The sequence below is a fragment of the Lissotriton vulgaris genome, chromosome 12 (assembly GCF_964263255.1).
Source record: "Lissotriton vulgaris chromosome 12, aLisVul1.2, whole genome shotgun sequence".
Taxonomy (NCBI): Eukaryota; Metazoa; Chordata; class Amphibia; order Caudata; family Salamandridae; genus Lissotriton; species Lissotriton vulgaris.
Window position 1 is genome coordinate 130,679,539 of NC_141700.1, and position 19,432 is coordinate 130,698,970.

Sequence of the window (19,432 nt, forward strand, 5' to 3'; positions counted from 1 at the left end):
GAAGCTGGAGTTCGAAGCTGCCAAACTCCTCTAAGATGCCTTTGGTTGTTGGTGATACGTGAATCCGCAGTGCTGGAAGTAGAAGACAAATGCACAGTCATTCAAGGCACAAAATGTGAGCAGACAGCAATAACGCCAGCACAATATATTTCCTGCCATTTCCTTTAGGTGGATGGAACTACCATTATGGGATAGATTAAAAAGTGATTATATCATCAAGGATTGATGAAAGTCTGCATCGGTTCTGCTGTTATGCAAACCGGTAGGCTGCATATTGGATACAAATCTTAGGAGCAAGCCTATTAACCCGATAAGACGTGCCAGAAAAACATGCTTTTAGTTATTATGTCAGGCTCAAAGAGTGCAGTATTCTTGCTAAGATCAGGTGCACAGGATTACCGAAGGAGAACACCGTATAGCGATCGCAGCAAAAAGATTCTGTGCCCATGTATCAAAAATCCACTTTGCATTCCTTAAATAGCGAATTTTAGGTAATCTCTATTTAAGGAATGCAAAACGGTATGTAAGAAAATAGCGATTTCCAAATAGCGATTCCTAAAGATTCGCAATCGCAATTAGGTAATCACTATTAGGTAAAAGTACTCTATTCATTCCTATGGGCCTAAGATGTGAAAGGTTTTGCATTACCAAATTTGCAATTACCTAATTGGCAATCACAAATTAGATAATGCAATACCAAAGGTGCCTGGGGGCTTAAGACCCACGTGAAGCACCCCATAAAAGAAATGTGTACCTGTAAAGCGCATCGTACTTTGAATAAAATCATTTTTTTGCATTTTTCAAAATCTGCATAGTATGCATTTAGCAAATGCTTGGTACATGTGCTGAGGGAATTATAAATTACGATTCCCTATTTGTAGTCGCAATGTTAGGTAATTGCAATTCATACATCTTGAAAGACTATTTTGCCTTTGCAAACGGGCGAAATTACTGATTCGCAGCATTTGCGGATGCACAATTGTTTGATACATGTGGCCTTTAAATCGTAGTGGTAATAGAATGCTGCACTAATGTCATTGGTGCTTCATGCTATTCTATTGCAATGTCTCATTCTGATGCAGTCCTGTTGAAGCCTTTAGACAGCGCTCATCTACTCCGTGTAGCTCTGGGCAGGATCCAGAAATCAGGGTGCGCAGTGTGAGCAGCCCTACTGTGATGTGTGCCCCCTGGCCTTTGTTTACTTTTCTTACAGCCACTGCACTATGTAAAGTAGGCTCTGCACAGCCAAGGCGCTGCATTCTTGTGGAGACCTCTTCCTCCCCAGAGCCTCCCTCCTGGCTCCAGAGGGCTCATGGTCTAACCATACCCGATCAGCATGTGATGTGTGGCCATATGCGACTGATGCGGCAGGCAATCTTATGTTACAACTTTCAAAGGGTGGCTGTTTCTGGGTGTGGGAGGCTGTATCAGCCATATGATGGCTGTAAATATATCTATAAGGCTGTATTTGGGCATCTGTACAAGGCACGAAGCTGTAGCTGATCAGGATGACTATGAAACCTGGGAATACTTTAGGGAATCGGGCAGCGCTTGGTAATGTGTGCTTCCTTCACAAAAATGCCTTGCTCGTCTAGGACTTACCCAGTGATGATCAACTACATAGTCTTTTTTTACTGAAACTTGGATGTTTGATAGCTCTGCCTCTGATGTAGCATTAGCAATCCCTGGGGAATACTTTATGCTACACTATGACAAAATAGGAGAAATATGGCGGCGTAATAGTTGTTTTTAAACACTCTTTTAACTGGGTCTCATTTGATCTAACAGAGCTCCAGGGCAGAATACCTCTGTTTTTGTTGCCATACACTATCAGCCAATAAATCCTTGGCCGGGGATTAGTGTATTGATCCTCCTGGTTATGCAGGAGAGTTTATATGTTCTCTGGGTGGGTGCCTATCAACATATATGTTGAAATATTCAAATGTTATTGTCCTAGGGGACTTGAATCTACATCTGGATCAGGTCTCAGACCAACATGACCTATTATTACTTGAAAATATGGCATCATGGAATATGAGGCAATTTATCAACCAGCCCACCCATGTGGCTGGTTGATCCTATCTTTTCAAATTGCCAGGTTGTTGTATGGGATATTAAAAAGAGTGAGTGGACAGATCATGCTATCTTTCATTTTGAATGGAGGGTTGAACACGACCGTCAAGGCCGAAGGATTAGTCCTCCTCTACCCTCAAAGAATTGGGCCAAAGTCTCTAGTTTGGAATTCAATTCCACCCTTGGGGCGTATATCCCGCCATTGAGGGGTAACATTGAGTCTGATGAAAAGCTCAAGAAGCTGCAAAAGCAGTGTAAAAAATGGGAAAGAGGCTGGAGAGAAAACGACCCGCCTTAAGTTAAGGAACTATATAAAAAAGCGTTAAATATTTACAGTCAATCGCTCAAGAGGGCACAAGCGAACATTTTTGCCATCCAAATTGTTGAATCTGGCATCAAATTGAGTGACATCCTCAAGATTAGCGCAAGGAAACCCTGTTGGGTGGCCATGTAGTTTTTAAATCTGCTGTAATAATAATATTTATAATAATAATATGAATAATACTAAAGATTTTCAGAAAATTCATCCACCCTGATACTCTGCCACAGTTGCTGGATGCATCCCTTAAGTTGTGTTCACAGCTATCTGATTTTTTTTGATAACATTAAAGGCATTGTGGACATGCTTAACACAGGCCCCCTTGATGTTAGTGGGTCAGCGGACTCGAATAGGATCCCATTAAAGACTTTGCACTGCTCTCTGCAGGAGTTTTCTCCCATTTCGCAGGAGAAGTCTGAACAAACTTGAGGAGCTAGCAAGTTGGGCTCGCCTTATGATCCCTGCCTGCTGCATATCCTTGCTTCTAACTGCGCTGACATAAATCCCATCTTAAATTCTCTTCTAAATAGCTCCATCCAATATGCTATGGTACCTAGTTGCTGGAAACAGGCTAAACTGATTCTCTTGTTGAAAATGCCATCTGTAGACAAATCGATTTGAGCAAACTTCAGACCTATTCCCCCCCTACGAGCTTTCGCTAAGATACTGGAGAAGCTGACCAATCGCAACCTATTTATTTTGAACAATTTCAGCTGCGGCATCCTTCTCAATCAGGTTTCCGCATTGCTTTAGCACCCATTCCACCTGGGTGGAGGTCACAGGCACCATTAAGCTTGCGGTGGATCAGGGTAAACAGGTGGTGTTGCTACACTTAGATCTAGCCGAGGCTTTTGATACAGTTTCTCATCCTATTATCTGGCAGAGACTAGGAAACATTGGCGTTAGTGGAACTGCGTTTACCTTGTTCCTTTTGTTTCAGTCTGATAAAAGCCAGTCGGTGTGGATGGCCCCTTATACCTCGGATCCTAAACCCTAACGTTTGGTGTCCATCAAACTGTATTGGTAGAATCCTTTAGTGTGCAAATTGTGTCCTAAGCCAGTGACACTCGGATTCTCCCCACTGTAGACTGAAACATACCTAATACTTTCAGCAGATTTAAGGCATGCCCAACAGCTGTATTTCGGTGGATGTGCTTTAGCAATTTACACTGTAATGCGAGCAAAAGTGATTTTTTTTTATTCGGCTTACCCTCCCTCGCCCAGGATAGGATGGTAAATGCTGGCCTAGCTTTGTTCCGCCCTTGCCTGCTCCAGCCACCATCGCCCGTAAATTAGGGGTGAAGTTTGACAGTCAAGCCTCCTTTGGTCTGCAGGCAACTGGTGTTGTCGGCTCCTGTTTCGGACTTCTGAATTCCCTGAAGAAATTTCTCTAATTGCTTTCGGAACAACATCAGAAAATGGTAATACATGCCCTTATCGCCTCTTGGCTTGACTATGTCAACTCTCTTTACTAGGGCCTACCAGCTTATCAACTCTGGAGACTCCAGCTGCTACAGATGGCCGATGTACGGCTTCTGTTGAAACTCCAGAGAGGAGAGAACATCCGTCCTCATCTTAAGGAGCTGCACTGGCAACCAATCAAGGAGCGAGTGTGGTTTTTGGGGTTCATGCTGGCTCATAGGGCCTTCTATCGAATGGGTCCACGGTACATGTCCAACCGGATTACCCCATACCAGCTGGCAAGAACCCTCTGCTCCTCTGACGCTATGATGGCAGTGGTCCCACAATTAAAAAGGAGGAAGTGGGGTTGCACATCCTTCTCCTTTCTTGCCACCAGGGACTGAAATGCCCCCCCCCCCTTTCACTTAGGGCTAGGAAGAAAATACTCTCATTCAAACGGAACCTCTAGACTTGGCTTTTTGAATGAGCATTTCCATAATTGGTTCAGCATGGTGCTCAGCGAAGCTGACAGCAGGAGGACACTCACTGAAAAGTTGTGTGCTTTATAAGCCCTGTGATTGATTCTTTGATTGATGGGACGACCGTGGATATGTAACTGATGCAACTTGTTATAAAATGATGCAACTTTCAAAAGATGGCTGTACTAGGGCATGTGAGGCTGCAACAGGCATACAATGCCCATACATGGCCAGGCACGGCTGTATCTGGGCATCTAAGCCCTGTACAGGGGAATATGAGTCTGGACCTAAACAGGAGGGGATGGCTGAGGTTAGGCAAATTATGCATCAGGCCATACAGTGCTGCAAGGTTCAAAGGATGGCTGCACCAGGGAACATGATGCTAAAGCAGCTATATGATGACTGTACAAGGATCTGTAAGGCTGTATTTGGGCATCTAGGACTTACAAGGGCACATGAGTCAGTAGCTGATCAGGGCGAGATTGTTGCGGATACATAATTGATGCTGCATGTTATAAAATACTACAAATTTCAAAGAATGGCTGCGCGGGGGCTGTGAGGCTGCAAGCCGCAACAGGCTTATGCGTGTAAATGGACATGTAAGGCTGGATCTGGTCATCTAAGCCCTGCGCAAAAACATATGAGTCTGTACCGTGGCATGGGATGCTGCAGCAGACATAGGATCGCTGTAAATGGATACGAATGGCTGTAAATGAACACGAAAGGCTGTAAATGGATAGTAAAGGCTGTAAATGGATACGAAAGGCTGTAAATGGATAGTAAAGGCTGTAAATGGATAGTAAAGGCTGTAAATGGATAGTAAAGGCTGTAAATGGATACAAAAGGCTGTAAATGGATAGGAAAGGCTGTAAATGGATACGAAAGGCTGTAAATGGAAACGAAAGGCTGTAAATGGATAAGAATACGAAAGGCTGTAAATGGGTAGGATAGCCTGTTAATGGATACAAAAGGCTGTAAATGGATACTAAAGGCTGTAAATGGATAGGAAAGGCTGTAAATTGATACTAAAGGCTGTAAATGGATACCAAAGGCTGTAAATGGATACCAAAGGCTGTAAATGGATACTAAAGGCTGTAAATGAATACAAAAGGCTCTAGCTTGATGTTTAAAACTGTACATGGGTGTATGAGGCAGTACCTCAGCGTTAGAGTCTCCTGAAGGACATATGAGGCTGTCCCTGTGTATAGTAGTTTGTACTTGTTTAGGATATGATGAATGAGACTAGGCCAATTATGTAGCTGGTCATACGATGCATCAACTAATAAAGGCTGGCTGTAATAGGTGATATGATGCATTTAACTTGGCATGGGGGCAATGGCAGCTGCTGTAAACTGGAAGCGGAGGGGCAACACAAACGGGGTGTATGGGGGAAAAATAAACAACTTACCTTTACCTGTGGCCACTGCCTCTGTGCTCCTATCCTGACACTGGTCACGCAGCACAGGCTCCCAAGGGGCAATCACAGCGCTGCTCTCATGCTAGTAATATTATTTACCAGCATGAAAGCAGCGCTGTGATTGGCCTGAGCGGGCTGACTTGATGCTCGCTCAGGCACAGGGAGTCAGCGGCTTTTCTCAAAACCGGCTGTACAACACAGCTGTATTGGAGAAACCAAAGTACGCAAGTCTGTTTGGGCAGCCTAAGACGGCCTACCAACTCAGATGCGCACTTTTAAGTTCCCACCACTCCTCCCTACTTTGACGCTCTGTCACGATGACCCCGTCCCGCCCTGACGTCAGCTGGCAATAGTAGGATCAGGAAAGAAAAATAAAATGATAATAATATGGTTTTATCATTTTATTTTTCAGTGGGGCGGTGCTCCTCCGTCATAAAGGAGAAGCTACCCCTGGGGGAGGATCCCAAGACCTTGTCGAAAGAGGCGGTACCCTTTTAAAAGCAAGGTTTTGGAATTATATTCAGGATTCCTGTTTTAACACTGTTGCACTTGGCACTTTAACTGAAAGGTTCTTAGATTTTAAACACTCCTTCTTGTTTGAGATATTTATGGATGAGATTGAACCACCAAATGCACATGCACTTTATCTACAATTCAGCTATGGGTCTCTGCCTTTGAATCTCAGTGAAAGCAAATGGAAGTCTACTACTGTAACGCCATTGTGTGTAGCCTCTGCTCTGAATCTATAGATAATGTTATGTTCTTTTGCCCTGCATATGCTCAGATTAGAAAAAGATGGATAATTCCAGCTTGTTGCCTTTTATCCTTCACACGACCAGGAGAAGCTCTCCTATTGCCGAGATCTGATACGACAAAATGGCTAGTGTTTACTCTAGCAAGATATTTGCTTTATGCCTGGTGTACTTGGATCAATACCCTAGCCACCATTAAGCAGCACAGAATTATTATGAGTGCTCCTAGTAATGATATTATAAATAGAGTTTAACATGTTATATTTCACATGGGAGGATTAAAATTGATGTGACATAGTCTTAATCTCAGGGATGCACCCAAGAGTATGGTCACAAGAAGTATGAACTAATATAAGAACTTGTAAGTTTCACATTTAAAAAAAAAATAAGATTAATAAATTCTCAGGATCCAATGGGATTGTTTTTATAGATGTTTTTAAATTAGATGAAGTATGATATGTTTTATGTCATGCCTATTTTACCTCAATATGATACGTTTTTATGTTATGTCTATCTTATATTATTGAATAATGTTTTTATGGAAGTATTCTTGTGAATATCTATATAGTGAAGGCTCATTAATGGGATGACTAAAGTTACTAATACTACTACTAGATGTTTTGTATTGGAGTCACAGAACAGGGATACAGAGGAGAGTGAAACTCACTTCATTTCTAGATCTTTGGATGGGAAGGGGCAATGACGAAATAAGGACATTGCTCACTGGTCAATTCCCCCGAAAGTCTTTCCAGACAGGAACAAGGTCAGTCACATATTAAGAATAACATGACCAGATACCTAGATGCTTATTAGGAAACAGCATGAATAACTAAATGGCTGGTGCACTTTCGAGTCTGGTATGTCAGGTTTCTAGTGGAAATTTGCTAAACTAGTCATGGCATCCTCCTCTCCACCATGCACCTTAGTTGTTAGAGATGGGCAATTCAGCAAATGCATAGAGAGTGGAGACGGAGTGGAGACCGGGGTCTGGTCGGCCCTGAGAGCCAAAGCAAGAGCCGAGTCATCAAAATATTTGGCATGTAACTCATACAACAAATGTCAGGCAAAAATATGACAAAAACATTCAACATTAAAAAAAATTGTTATTGGGTGATATTTATTGAAAATAATTGTTTCTAAATATGATGGTTGAACATTCTAGAATTCGTCTGTGGTTTACAGAACAAGGTAATACAAAACTCAAAATCAGTAGTGAAAAGGACTACAGAGATTCTATATTAAGAATATAAATGTGTTTTTTAAATGTAGGCAAATTAGGATTATTATGGACCCTGCAGTAGCATAATACATCTGTGTCCTGGCGACTTTGTCATACGTTCAGCCAAGCAAAGTATCAGTTTGTCATATACACCATACGGAGTGTTAATGTTGTTGTTGTATGCAAGTACACATCCTGAGCTGTATTACTTTAAGTGCTCTCAGACTGGTCTCTAAGGAAATTAGGACATTGTGAAGTAAAACTTTTTGCTTAGGATTCCACAAATTGGTCATGTAAGAAAGCTAGGATGTGAGCCCAAGTTTCCTGCTACACATTTGGTACTTCTGCCTCTGGGTTGGTTTCTCCTTCAAGCTCCCATTCAACAAATCAGTGTTTAGTTCTAAATTGAAATAGATAGTACACCATCCACAAATACCTTGTTAAATCAATCTGAAAAAATATAGAGAGAGTGACATATAGATAGACAGACTGACAGAGAGACAGATAGATAGATATATAGATAGATAGTATTTATATAACAAAAGTTCAATGTAGAATGAAATGGAAGGCTGGTCTCTTTGGGACCAATTCACAATAGTAAATATACATGCACTGATATACTCAGATATATATTTGCTGCTATACCTAGGTGTAACTGTTTACTTTTTTGCTATCCATGATTTCCGAGTGTAGCTTTACACCTAGGTGTAGACTTACAAATCTCCACCCCCTCAAATCAGGGGTTGGAGCCTCCTACAATAGGATATATGAGTGTAAAGTTACTGCAGGTATTTTTTCAAACATAGCTGGAGATCTCTGCCCATGTTGGAGATCTCCCAATGGGAAAGTATAGGTAAAATCATTACAGTTTATTATACTTTAAACTGAAAAAAATATTTTAATATATAATATTACTAGAACTAATATACATGAAACACCACATTAACTCAACAAATTACTTGTGTATTAAATAATAAATTTGAATGTAATAATTTAACTAATAACATTTTTAAAGAAGAAGTAAAAAAATTACACCCTCACTAACATTTATATTCAATATGTAGTACATTTAGTTAATGTTTATATGTTCAGTTAATTTGCGTTTAAAATTTTTTAATACAAGTTTTAAAGTTTACATAATTATTACTTCTATATAATATTTAACAGTGAATATATATACACACAGTCACTATGTGCTTGTGTGTTAACAACAAAATGTGCCACTGGTAAGTACTTGTGTTGATGCTCGTGTTTATTTGAGTGTGGTGAAGGACATGTTTCTACCAGTCAGGTCTTCTTCACATATGCTTTATGCAAATTTCGCTGGCAAAATTAAAATTTTGCACCAGCCTGCACTGTAGCCATAAGCTACTGAATGGACAGAATGCAGATGTATGACAGAATATCATCCACAAAAACACTGTGGAGCAAAAATATAGTTGTCAAAATATCAACAATCAAAATACCAACTTTATGTACTATAATGTAAGCTACAAACATATTGACTACCAAATTGTGATCCAAATATCGACAATAAACTAGTAAGTATATTTAATTATGGTTAACATAATAAAGACATGTACATTCTTTTTATATCAATAAGTGAATATATTAAAAAAATATATCACTAAAAAATAACAAACATGAATTTAATAACTTTAAAATGTAATGTTCAAAATACAAATAACTTAAAATAATGTACAAAATTAACAAACATTTAGTTAAATTAAATTACGTTTTCATCAAAAATATATTATTAATTTGCATTAAATAAGAAAATATAAACTATGAGTAGATCGCAAAAAATACCACAATTAAATACATTTTAAATCATTTTGAAAATGTTTAAACGTTAGTATTTAAACAAGTAACAAAAAATATTATAATCTTTGAAACTAACAATACCTACCCAAGCCCCAATAGACCCACAATCCATAAACACTAAAATAAATCTCATAAAGTATATAAACAAACAGTTTTATTTATTAAAATTAAACATACAACATATAATTTCCCCCAAAAATGTACATAATTAGAACATTAATCTATTAACATTGTTTTATAGTCTATTGAAACACTACCAACAACATTAATATATTAATGAAAAAACACTACCCACCTAATCCCTATAATAACCCCACAAACCGAAAATCTAATTAATGAAATAATTTTAAAAAGAACTTAACATGTAAACAAATAAATACAATTACATTCAATAACTAATCGATTAACATGAACTAGTATATCATTTTAAGTAACACTATCCACCAATCTACAAATAAATCCCACAGTCTGAAATTGAAATTTATTGAACTATATCTAAATGTTCTTAAACAAGTAAATACATTAATAACAAATTAATTAATTCAAATTTATATATACTTTTAAAAAGCGCTTCTCTCCCAACCCCCCACTAAACCAATAACCCATAAAACACTGCACATTATTATAATATCACATTGAACATTAAAACAATTAAAAATAAAATTCACAATACCATAAACAAAGAAATAAAAATGTAATACAATAAAACATGATAAAATTGATAGTATATTTTAAACATCGATATTATTGCTAAGTGGCAAAAAAACGATTAAATCACCTTTGATATTTTTATCACAGTATTTTTGTAGTCACAATATTTTGCCCCCAAAATTGTTGGCACACAATACTACTGAGGTGATATTTAGGTGAAATACCCAGATTGTACCAATAAGACGGAGTAGTAAAGAACTCTCAGGGTTAGAAGGGTTATATGTTACCATCTACCAGATGAATTTGAAGAGGATAAGTGTTCCGTTCTTGATGCCAACATCTACATTTGCAATATTACTGCTGTACTGTTAATAGTGAATGTGTGACAGGATTATCTCTGCTAGCTCACTCCAGTATGGAAGAGTGAGAAAAACGAAACACATATTATGGGGTCTATTACGATGGCAGGCGGACACCACAACGGCAAAAGGGACCTCCGCCATAGGTGTGGCGGTCCCACCATTCTAGTTAGGATGCGCCCGCCACACTGGCGGGCGCATCCCGCATTTCTTACATTGCGGCGGGCGGTGCTGTTAGCAGCACCCGCCGCAATGTAAAAAATGCATGTTGTGCATTTGCATACACAACGTGACAGGCACTGCATGGTGCCTGCCTCCTTGTGTATGCAAATGGAGGGGGGTACCTATGGTACCCCCCATGTGAAACCCCCACCACCCCAACACCATGGGGGCCCACAACGGGCCCGCAAAAGCAGAAATCACATGCGTTGGCGCCATGGAAAGGCTGCTGTCCGCCATGATCATAATATGGATGGTGGTGTCTTGCAGACACCGCCACCATATTAAACACGTTTTCTGCCCGGTCGATGAGTTGACGGGCGGAAAAGCGGAGGTCAGACTTTCCGTCCGCAGCGGACCCCCCAGCCAAACTAATATGGTGGGGTTCAATCAGGCATTGATGGCGGGCGGATTGCCCCCGCCGGACCAGCGGTGGCTACTACCGGCCCAGCGGGGGCAAATCGCCCGCCATCATAATGGACCCCTAAGTGTTTAAATGATGATAACGGAGTACTCTATGATGATGAATAGTAATAGATTTGCAGAATTGATCATTATGGGAAGGGTCTGACTGTTATGAAGTAAAAAGTGGAATGTGTCATTGATGAATGGGGCTACTCTTGAGACCAGGGGTGGGTTCACACTCAAGAAGCAGCCGCAGAGCCACTGATGACGGTAATACCATTCCAACTGAAATGACGCACAGAGCAAAGAAACTGCTAAAGGACCAGGCCACCACATGCTACTATAAGGCAGAGCACCACACTCCCAATTCTTAAGCAAAGGCGCCTAGTCCACCTACATCGGGGTCTGCAGGGTATATTGATCTGAAGTGCCAGTGGGTTCCGCAGCGGAGCATCAGGAAGCCCCTCCACCCACACCTCTCTCCGTCCAGGCTAATGGTACTGCCACCTCCAGGCACTCTATGCCAGATCCTTCTTTGCCTCTGAAATCTAGCCACGTTACATCACAGATTACCCACTCTGCGCCTGGCGTTTCCAAAATATTTGGGCCCTGTATACATTTCAGCTACTTTCTAGTTTTCTGAATGAAAAAAGTAAATGTAACTCCCAGGGATGGCTTTTTCTAAAAACAGGTATTGTGGTCCGGGCCAGGAAAGTGTGTTCTTTTAAATATGGAGAGAACTTTCTGGGCAATACGGTGGTTACCGACGTGGTAGTTTTGTAAAACGAAGAATATCGGTTTCTGACAACCTCGCAGCAGGAGAGGCTTTGAAAAATACAGAACGAGGTTTCTCTGATAGGAAAGGGCTGGTGACATTTAAGAGTTGCCAATAACAGTTTTACATTCAAGGCTGAAGGGTTATGTTTTTTTCCTTTTAGAAACGTGATATTTTCATCTGCAAACCTTTACAGACATCCTGCGAGACACACTGACATTTATGAAACATTTGAGTAATGGTGTATTTTTGGCTATGCATAGTTCAGTGAAAGGCTGTTAAAGTGTTTTGTTTTTAGTTCAGTGCAGTAAATCTTGGTCTTCTGCATCGCTAACCCTTTCACTGACCCTCCTTCACCTTTTACCTCTTTTTTTACATCTCTCTCTCTAACCTGTCTATATTTTAGCATAACTCTCCCTCTCATTCATTCATGCTCCACAAGCCTCCATTCCCTTCTCATTGCCCCCCCTTTCCATCTTCTTTTCTACTTAAATCTGTCCTCTCTCTGAAGGTTTTGCAACGTTCTCCCTTATTTCCTTGTGGTTGTCCCTTTCCCTTCTCTCCTTTGCTTCTGAATGCCCATTCCACTCACCCCTTTCCAGAGGCTTCAACTAGTTCCTCATGACCATCTCTTACTGCTCTCCACTGTTCTGCATCCAGCCTCATGATTATCCCTCACACCTCACCATTCTCCTCTCTTTCTAGATGCCCATTCCCCCCTTCCTCCCACCTTTGGTTGTCCTGCTCACACCTTTCTTAGCCTTCTTCTTATCATTTCTCACAGCTGTGCCCCTCATGAATCTCCACGGTTCTCCGTTCCTGCCTTGTGGTTATTCTTCACACCTCACCAATCTCTTATCTTCCCAGATGTCTATCTCTCCACCTTCCCCTTTTTCCTGTGATATTTCCACATGCAGCTCTCAACCTTTTTTTTGTGTTCCCCATGGCCATGCCTTTGAGTAGTCTCCATTAGGTTCTAATCTCTTTCCTCATAGTTTCAGCGCCTTGAGACCATTGCGGGTGAGTAGCCGTGCTATATAATCTCCTGATTGATTGATAGTCATCGCTCACACCACAGCTTTTTCCTTCATTTCTAAATGTCTATCCCTCCCACCTTCTCCTTGTAGCTAGGTTATCTCACTCAATCCTTGCAATGATGTTGTCACCCTTATGGTTTTTGCCACCCAGTCTTTCTTTGCGCCTTCCTCACTGTTATTCCTCATTCCTCTTCAGGGGAAAAATGAAAAAGCTTGAATGCAACAGGTCTCGTAAAGGCTTCGGGACTGCTGACATGCATGTTCAGGGCCCCATTACGGCAAGTCACGCTATGTAAATCTGACTATTAGAAAGTTTAAAATATATTTAGATATTAAAACAAGCATTTGCAATGCAATAGCTCTCACATTACTGATAGTTTGAGGTATTGGCATTGCAAATAATAATGCAACGCCAATAGCTCATACTTTCAGTCAAGTTCGCCCAACCCACCAGCGACATTCCTCCCTCACAAGACCTCTGCGACAAGCTCAGCACCTTTTTCCACCACAAAATCAAGAGCATCTACGACAACTTCGACAAAGACAACCAACACAATGAACCTTCAACAACCACCCCGACACCCTGAAGCCAGCGATCGACAACTGGACAGCTCTCACCACTGAAGACACACTGGAGACGATGAAGTCAATCCACTCCGGGGCCCCCACGGACCCCTGTCCCCACCACATTTTCAACAAAGCTGCCAATACCATCGCACCCATGTTCTGCCACACCATCAACCGCTCCCTGGCAACCGCCTCGTTCCCTGACGACTGGAAACACACTGAAGATCAACCCCCTCCTGAAGAAACCCTCAGCAGACCCCAACGACCTCAAAAACTACAGACCCATCTCCCTGCTCACGTTCCCAGCGAAAGTCATCGAGAAAGCCATCAACAGCCAACTCGCCACATTCATCGAAGAGCACAGCATCCTCGACTCCTCCCAATCCGGCTTCAGAAAAAACCATAGTACGGAATTCGCCCTCCTCGCCGCAACAGACGACATCCGTACCTTACTGGACAAAGGAGAAACAGCAGCCCTCATCCTCCCCGACCTCTCAGCAGCGTTCAACACAGTCTCTCACAGCACCCTAATACGCAGACTCCACGACTAACGTATCCAAGACAAGGCCCTCGACTGGATCCGCTCCTTCCTCTCCGGTAGAACACAGCGGGTCAGACTCTCCCCTTTCCTCTCAGACCCTACACCTACCAACTGTGGAGTACCCCAGGGGTCCTCCCTCAGCCCTATGCTCTTCAACGTCTACATGGCTCCGCTCGCCCCATCGTGAGAACCTACGGACTCAACATTGTATCATATTTCAGATGGCACCCAACTCATCCTCTCCCTATCCAACGAACCCAACTCCACCAGGCACAACTTTCGAGACGGTATGGAAGCCGTCGCCAAATGGATGAAAAACAGCTGCCTACAACTAAACACCAACAAAACGGAAGTAGTCATCATGGGCCCAAACCCCGATGCCTGCAATGACACCTGGTGGCCCCCCACCCTCGGAAGCCCGCCCACGCCCACACGCATGCAACCTAGGATTCATCCTAGACTCAGAGCTCAAAATGGACCGTCAGATCAACTCTGTCTCGTCCTCCTGCTTCGACACCCTCCGCCTCCTACGTAAGACCTTCAAATGGATCCCCCTCGAACACAGAAAGACCGTCACTCATGCGCTGGTCACCAGTGGGCTTGATTATGGCAATGCACTCTATGCTGGAATAAACAAAATCCTCACCTGCAAGCTACAGAACATCCAAAACGGCGCCGGAAGACTAGTCCTCAACCAGCCAAGACACTGCCACATCTCCCAGCACCTGCGCACACTCCACTGGCACCCCGTTGAAGCTAGAGTCACCTTCAAGATGCTAACCCACGCTCACAAGGCCCTCCACGACACCGGACCAGCATACCGGAACAGCCGACTCAAATTCCACGCACCCCAAAGGACTCTACGATCAGCCCAGCTCTCCTACGCCGTGGTCCCCCGCACCAGATAGACCAGATCGGGAAGCCGCTCCTGCTCCTTCTGCGCGGCCAGAGCCTGGAACGACCATCCGCTCCACCTCAGACAGATAACATCACTCCCCATCTTCGCAAGAAACATCAAAACCTGGCTCTTCGACAGACCCCCCTCATTGATGAACTGGAACCTGCGAACCACTCCCGCACCCCCCAGCACCTTGAGACCCTTACGGGTGAGTAGTCGCACTTAACAAACACCTGATTGATTGATTAATGCGAGACCTAGTGCATTGCAAATGCTTGCATAGTGAGCCAGGAAACAGCATTGTATGTCTCAGTGCAGTACCACAAGCTGCTCCTAGAGGTCCCTAGTGAGCAAGCAACCAGCAATGCATGTCTGGGTGCAGTATCGCAAGCTGCTCCTAGAGATCCCTAGTGAGCAAGGCACCAGCACTGCTTGTCTAGTTGCAGTACCGCAAGCTGCTCCTAGAGGTTCCTAGTGAGTAAGGCACCAGTACTGCATGTCTAGGTGCAGTACCGCAAGCTGCTCCTAGAGGTCCCTAGTGAGCAAGGCACCACCACTGCTTGTCTAGGCACAGTACTGCAAGCTGCTCCTAGAGGTCCATAGTGAGCAAGGCACCAGTACTGCATGTCTAGGTGCAGTACCGCAAGCTGCTCCTAGAGGTCCCTAGTGAGCAAGGCACCACCACTGCTTGTCTAGGCGCAGTACTGCAAGCTGCTCCTAGAGGTCCCTAGTGAGCAAGGCACCAGCACTGCATGTCAAGATGCAGTCCCGCATGCTGCTCCTAGAGGTCCCTAGTGAGCAAGGCACCAGCACTGCTTGTATAGGTGCAGTACAGCAAGCTGCTCCTAGTGGTCCCTAGTTAGCATCCTAAACTTTTGGTCACATATGGTCCTGCACCCTGCAGAAGATATGGTAAATCCACCCTACCCATAATGCATTGCATGCCAAACAATACCACAAGCACACTTAAATAGCTATGACCATATATACAATTAGTAGCTTTGAAATGTGACAAAAGGATTATTATATTAATTCCAGATTGGGTTGTACTCTATGTGGAGCTGATAAAGGGAAATTTATAAAAGGTCTAATATAAATGAGAGATGTGCTGGCGAGTAAAGTAAACAAAACAGGTGATGGACCGAATGTGGATCAATGTCACACATTCAACCCAGTCCAAAGATCTGGGCCCAAATCCATCGTTTTTTTGCACTCCACACCACCCTGGGTTAGACAATGGCGATATGCAAATCAGCTCTGACCCTGTGCCCAATGGGAACAGTCCAGTCCGAACTACAAAAGCCAAGCCGGTCCTCGGATGCTTAATTCCGTTCTGGGAAGGACATGGCTTTTGTAGTTCGGACTGGACTGTTCCCATGGGGCAACAGGGTCAGAGCTGATTTGCATATCGCCATTGTCTAACCCAGGGTGGTGTGGAGTGCAAAAAAACGATGGATTTGGGACCAGATCTTTTGACTGGGGGAGTGTGTGACATTGATCCACATTCAGTCCATCACTTGTTGTTTTTGCAATTGCCGCCCTAAGTGCGCTGGGGATGCCCAGACGTGGGTCCCAGGCACTCCACACCACTTGGAGTCAAGCTAGCCGGGCTGATGAGAGGTGTTACCTCGAAACCGGTCCGGTCCTCGGATGCTTGATTCCGTTCTGGGAAGGACATGGCTTTTGTAGTTCGGACTGGACTGTTCCCATGGGCAACAGGGTCAGAGCTGATTTGCATATCGCCATTGTCTAACCCAGGGTGGTGTGGAGTGCAAAAAAACGATGGATTTGGGCCCAGATCTTTTGACTGGGGGAGTGTGTGACATTGATCCACATTCAGTCCATCACTTGTTGTTTTTGCAATTGCCGCCCTAAGTGCGCTGGGGATGCCCAGACGTGGGTCCCAGGCACTCCACACCACTTGGAGTCAAGCTAGCCGGGCTGATGAGAGGTGTTACCTCGACACCGGTCCGGTCCTCGGATGCTTGATTCCGTTCTGGGAAGGACATGGCTTTTGTAGTTCGGACTGGACTGTTCCCATGGGGCAACAGGGTCAGAGCTGATTTGCATATCGCCATTGTCTAACCCAGGGTGGTGTGGAGTGCAAAAAAAACGATGGATTTGGGCCCAGATCTTTTGACTGGGGGAGTGTGTGACATTGATCCACATTCAGTCCATCACTTGTTGTTTTTGCAATTGCCGCCCTAAGTGCGCTGGGGATGCCCAGACGTGGGTCCCAGGCACTCCACACCACTTGGAGTCAAGCTAGCCGGGCTGATGAGGTGTTACCTCGAAACCGGTTCGGTCCTCGGATACTTGATTCCGTTCTGGGAAGGACATGGCTTTTGTAGTTCGGACTGGACTGTTCCCATGGGGCAACAGGGTCAGAGCTGATTTGCATATCGCCATTGTCTAACCCAGGGTGGTGTGGAGTGCAAAAAAACAATGGATTTGGGCCCAGACCTTTTGACTGGGGGAGTGTGTGACATTGATCCACATTCAGTCCATCACTTGTTGTTTTTGCAATTGCCGCCCTAAGTGCGCTGGGGATGCCCAGACGTGGGTCCCAGGCACTCCACACCACTTGGAGTCAAGCTAGCTGGGCTGATGAGAGGTGTTACCTCGAAACCGGTCCGGTCCTCGGATGCTTGATTCCGTTCTGGGAAGGACATGGCTTTTGTAGTTCAGACTGGACTGTTCCCATGGGGCAACAGGGTCAGAGCTGATTTGAATATCGCCATTGTCTAACCCAGGGTGGTGTGGAGTGCAAAAAAACGATGGATTTGGGCCCAGATCTTTTGACTGGGGGAGTGTGTGACATTGATCCACATTCAGTCCATCACTTGTTGTTTTTGCAATTGCCGCCCTAAGTGCGCTGGGGATGCCCAGACGTGGGTCCCAGGCGCTCCACACCACTTGGAGTCAAGCTAGCCGGGCTGATGAGAGGTGTTACCTCGAAACCGGTCCGGTCCTCGGATGCTTGATTCCGTTCTGGGAAGGACATGGCTTTTGTAGTTCAGACTGGACTGTTCCCATGGGGCAACAGGGTCAGAGCTGATTTGAATATCGCCATTGTCTAACCCAGGGTGGTGTGGAGTGCAAAAAAACGATGGATTTGGGCCCAGATCTTTTGACTGGGGGAGTGTGTGACATTGATCCACATTCAGTCCATCACTTGTTGTTTTTGCAATTGCCGCCCTAAGTGCGCTGGGGATGCCCAGACGTGGGTCCCAGGCACTCCACACCACTTGGAGTCAAGCTAGCCGGGCTGATGAGAGGTGTTACCTCGAAACCGGTCCGGTCCTCGGATGCTTGATTCCGTTCTGGGAAGGACATGGCTTTTGTAGTTCGGACTGGACTGTTCCCATGGGGCAACAGGGTCAGAGCTGATTTGCATATCGCCATTGTCTAACCCAGGGTGGTGTGGAGTGCAAAAAAACGATGGATTTGGGCCCAGATCTTTTGACTGGGGGAGTGTGTGACATTGATCCACATTCAGTCCATCACTTGTTGTTTTGGCGAGTAAAGTAATCACTGCCAACCGATTTTAGACCAAGTGAGTGTCCTGTCTGAAGGCTTTTAATAAAAAAGTGCCTTGAGGCGGTAATTAAAAAGGCGTAACAACACATGTAACAGGATTGTCCTCATAGGAGGTTAGAAGAAGAGACAAGGCGGTACTAAGTAGTGACTACTAAGCCTAAGGACCAATGAAAAGCCACCATTTAAAAGGACAGGGATAGGAGCCCATTAAAAAGATGGGCGGAAAGTTGGCGTAGCTTTATGCTCATATCCAGAATACAGTATGTCTCTAAGAGGCAGCGCAAGCGCTGCCTAGGCAAGACCTAAAAATTACATGCCTCTCCCAATCTTTCTATGTATATATTTATATATGTACGTATGTATGTATATATGAACAGTGCATGTATACTCAGACATGACAAACTCTGCTTCTCTCGATGTGGAGATGAGGTTGATGTTATAAACATCATGTACATTGAACTAAGCTTCCTGTTATAGGCAGATACATTTATAGAAGGGGAAAAATTGTGTATATTACTCCATTAGATACATGTGTATAACAGATCGCGAAAATATATATATATATATATATGCACACACACACATATGTGTGTGTGTACATATATAAGTGTATCTATGTGTGTGCATATATATATACATATATATATATATACACACACACACATATATAGGTTTACTCTAGCCACTAAAACTTAACTGTCATGTGTATATATGTATGTACATATTATTCAATTTCAAGATAGTTAAAAAAAATCTGCTCACTTCAACCTTTGATTGTCTCATTCCTCCTGTTTTTGACTCCTCCCAAACCTTTGTGAATACTGTGAACTTTCCAACTCCTTTTTAGCCAATTCACCTAACGGGTGCACATGTCTACTACTCCCAAACACCCTTTTCAAACTTATCTCCTCCTGTTAGCCACTTCACTCAATAACAGGTACACATGTCCACTACTT

The 19,432-nt window shown here is 43.6% G+C and overlaps 1 protein-coding gene across 1 annotated transcript in view; it reads right to left on the minus strand.

Annotated features, from left to right (window-relative positions):
* The window catches only part of NPR1 (natriuretic peptide receptor 1), a 790,721-nt gene that overhangs the window by 10,368 nt on the left and 760,921 nt on the right, over window positions 1-19,432 (minus strand). The window contains exon 21 of the mRNA XM_086947572.1: window positions 1-72. This exon is cut by the window's left edge and continues 20 nt beyond it. Within this exon, the coding sequence (XP_086803698.1) occupies window positions 1-72 (72 nt within the window). The remainder of the gene's footprint in view (window positions 73-19,432) is intronic.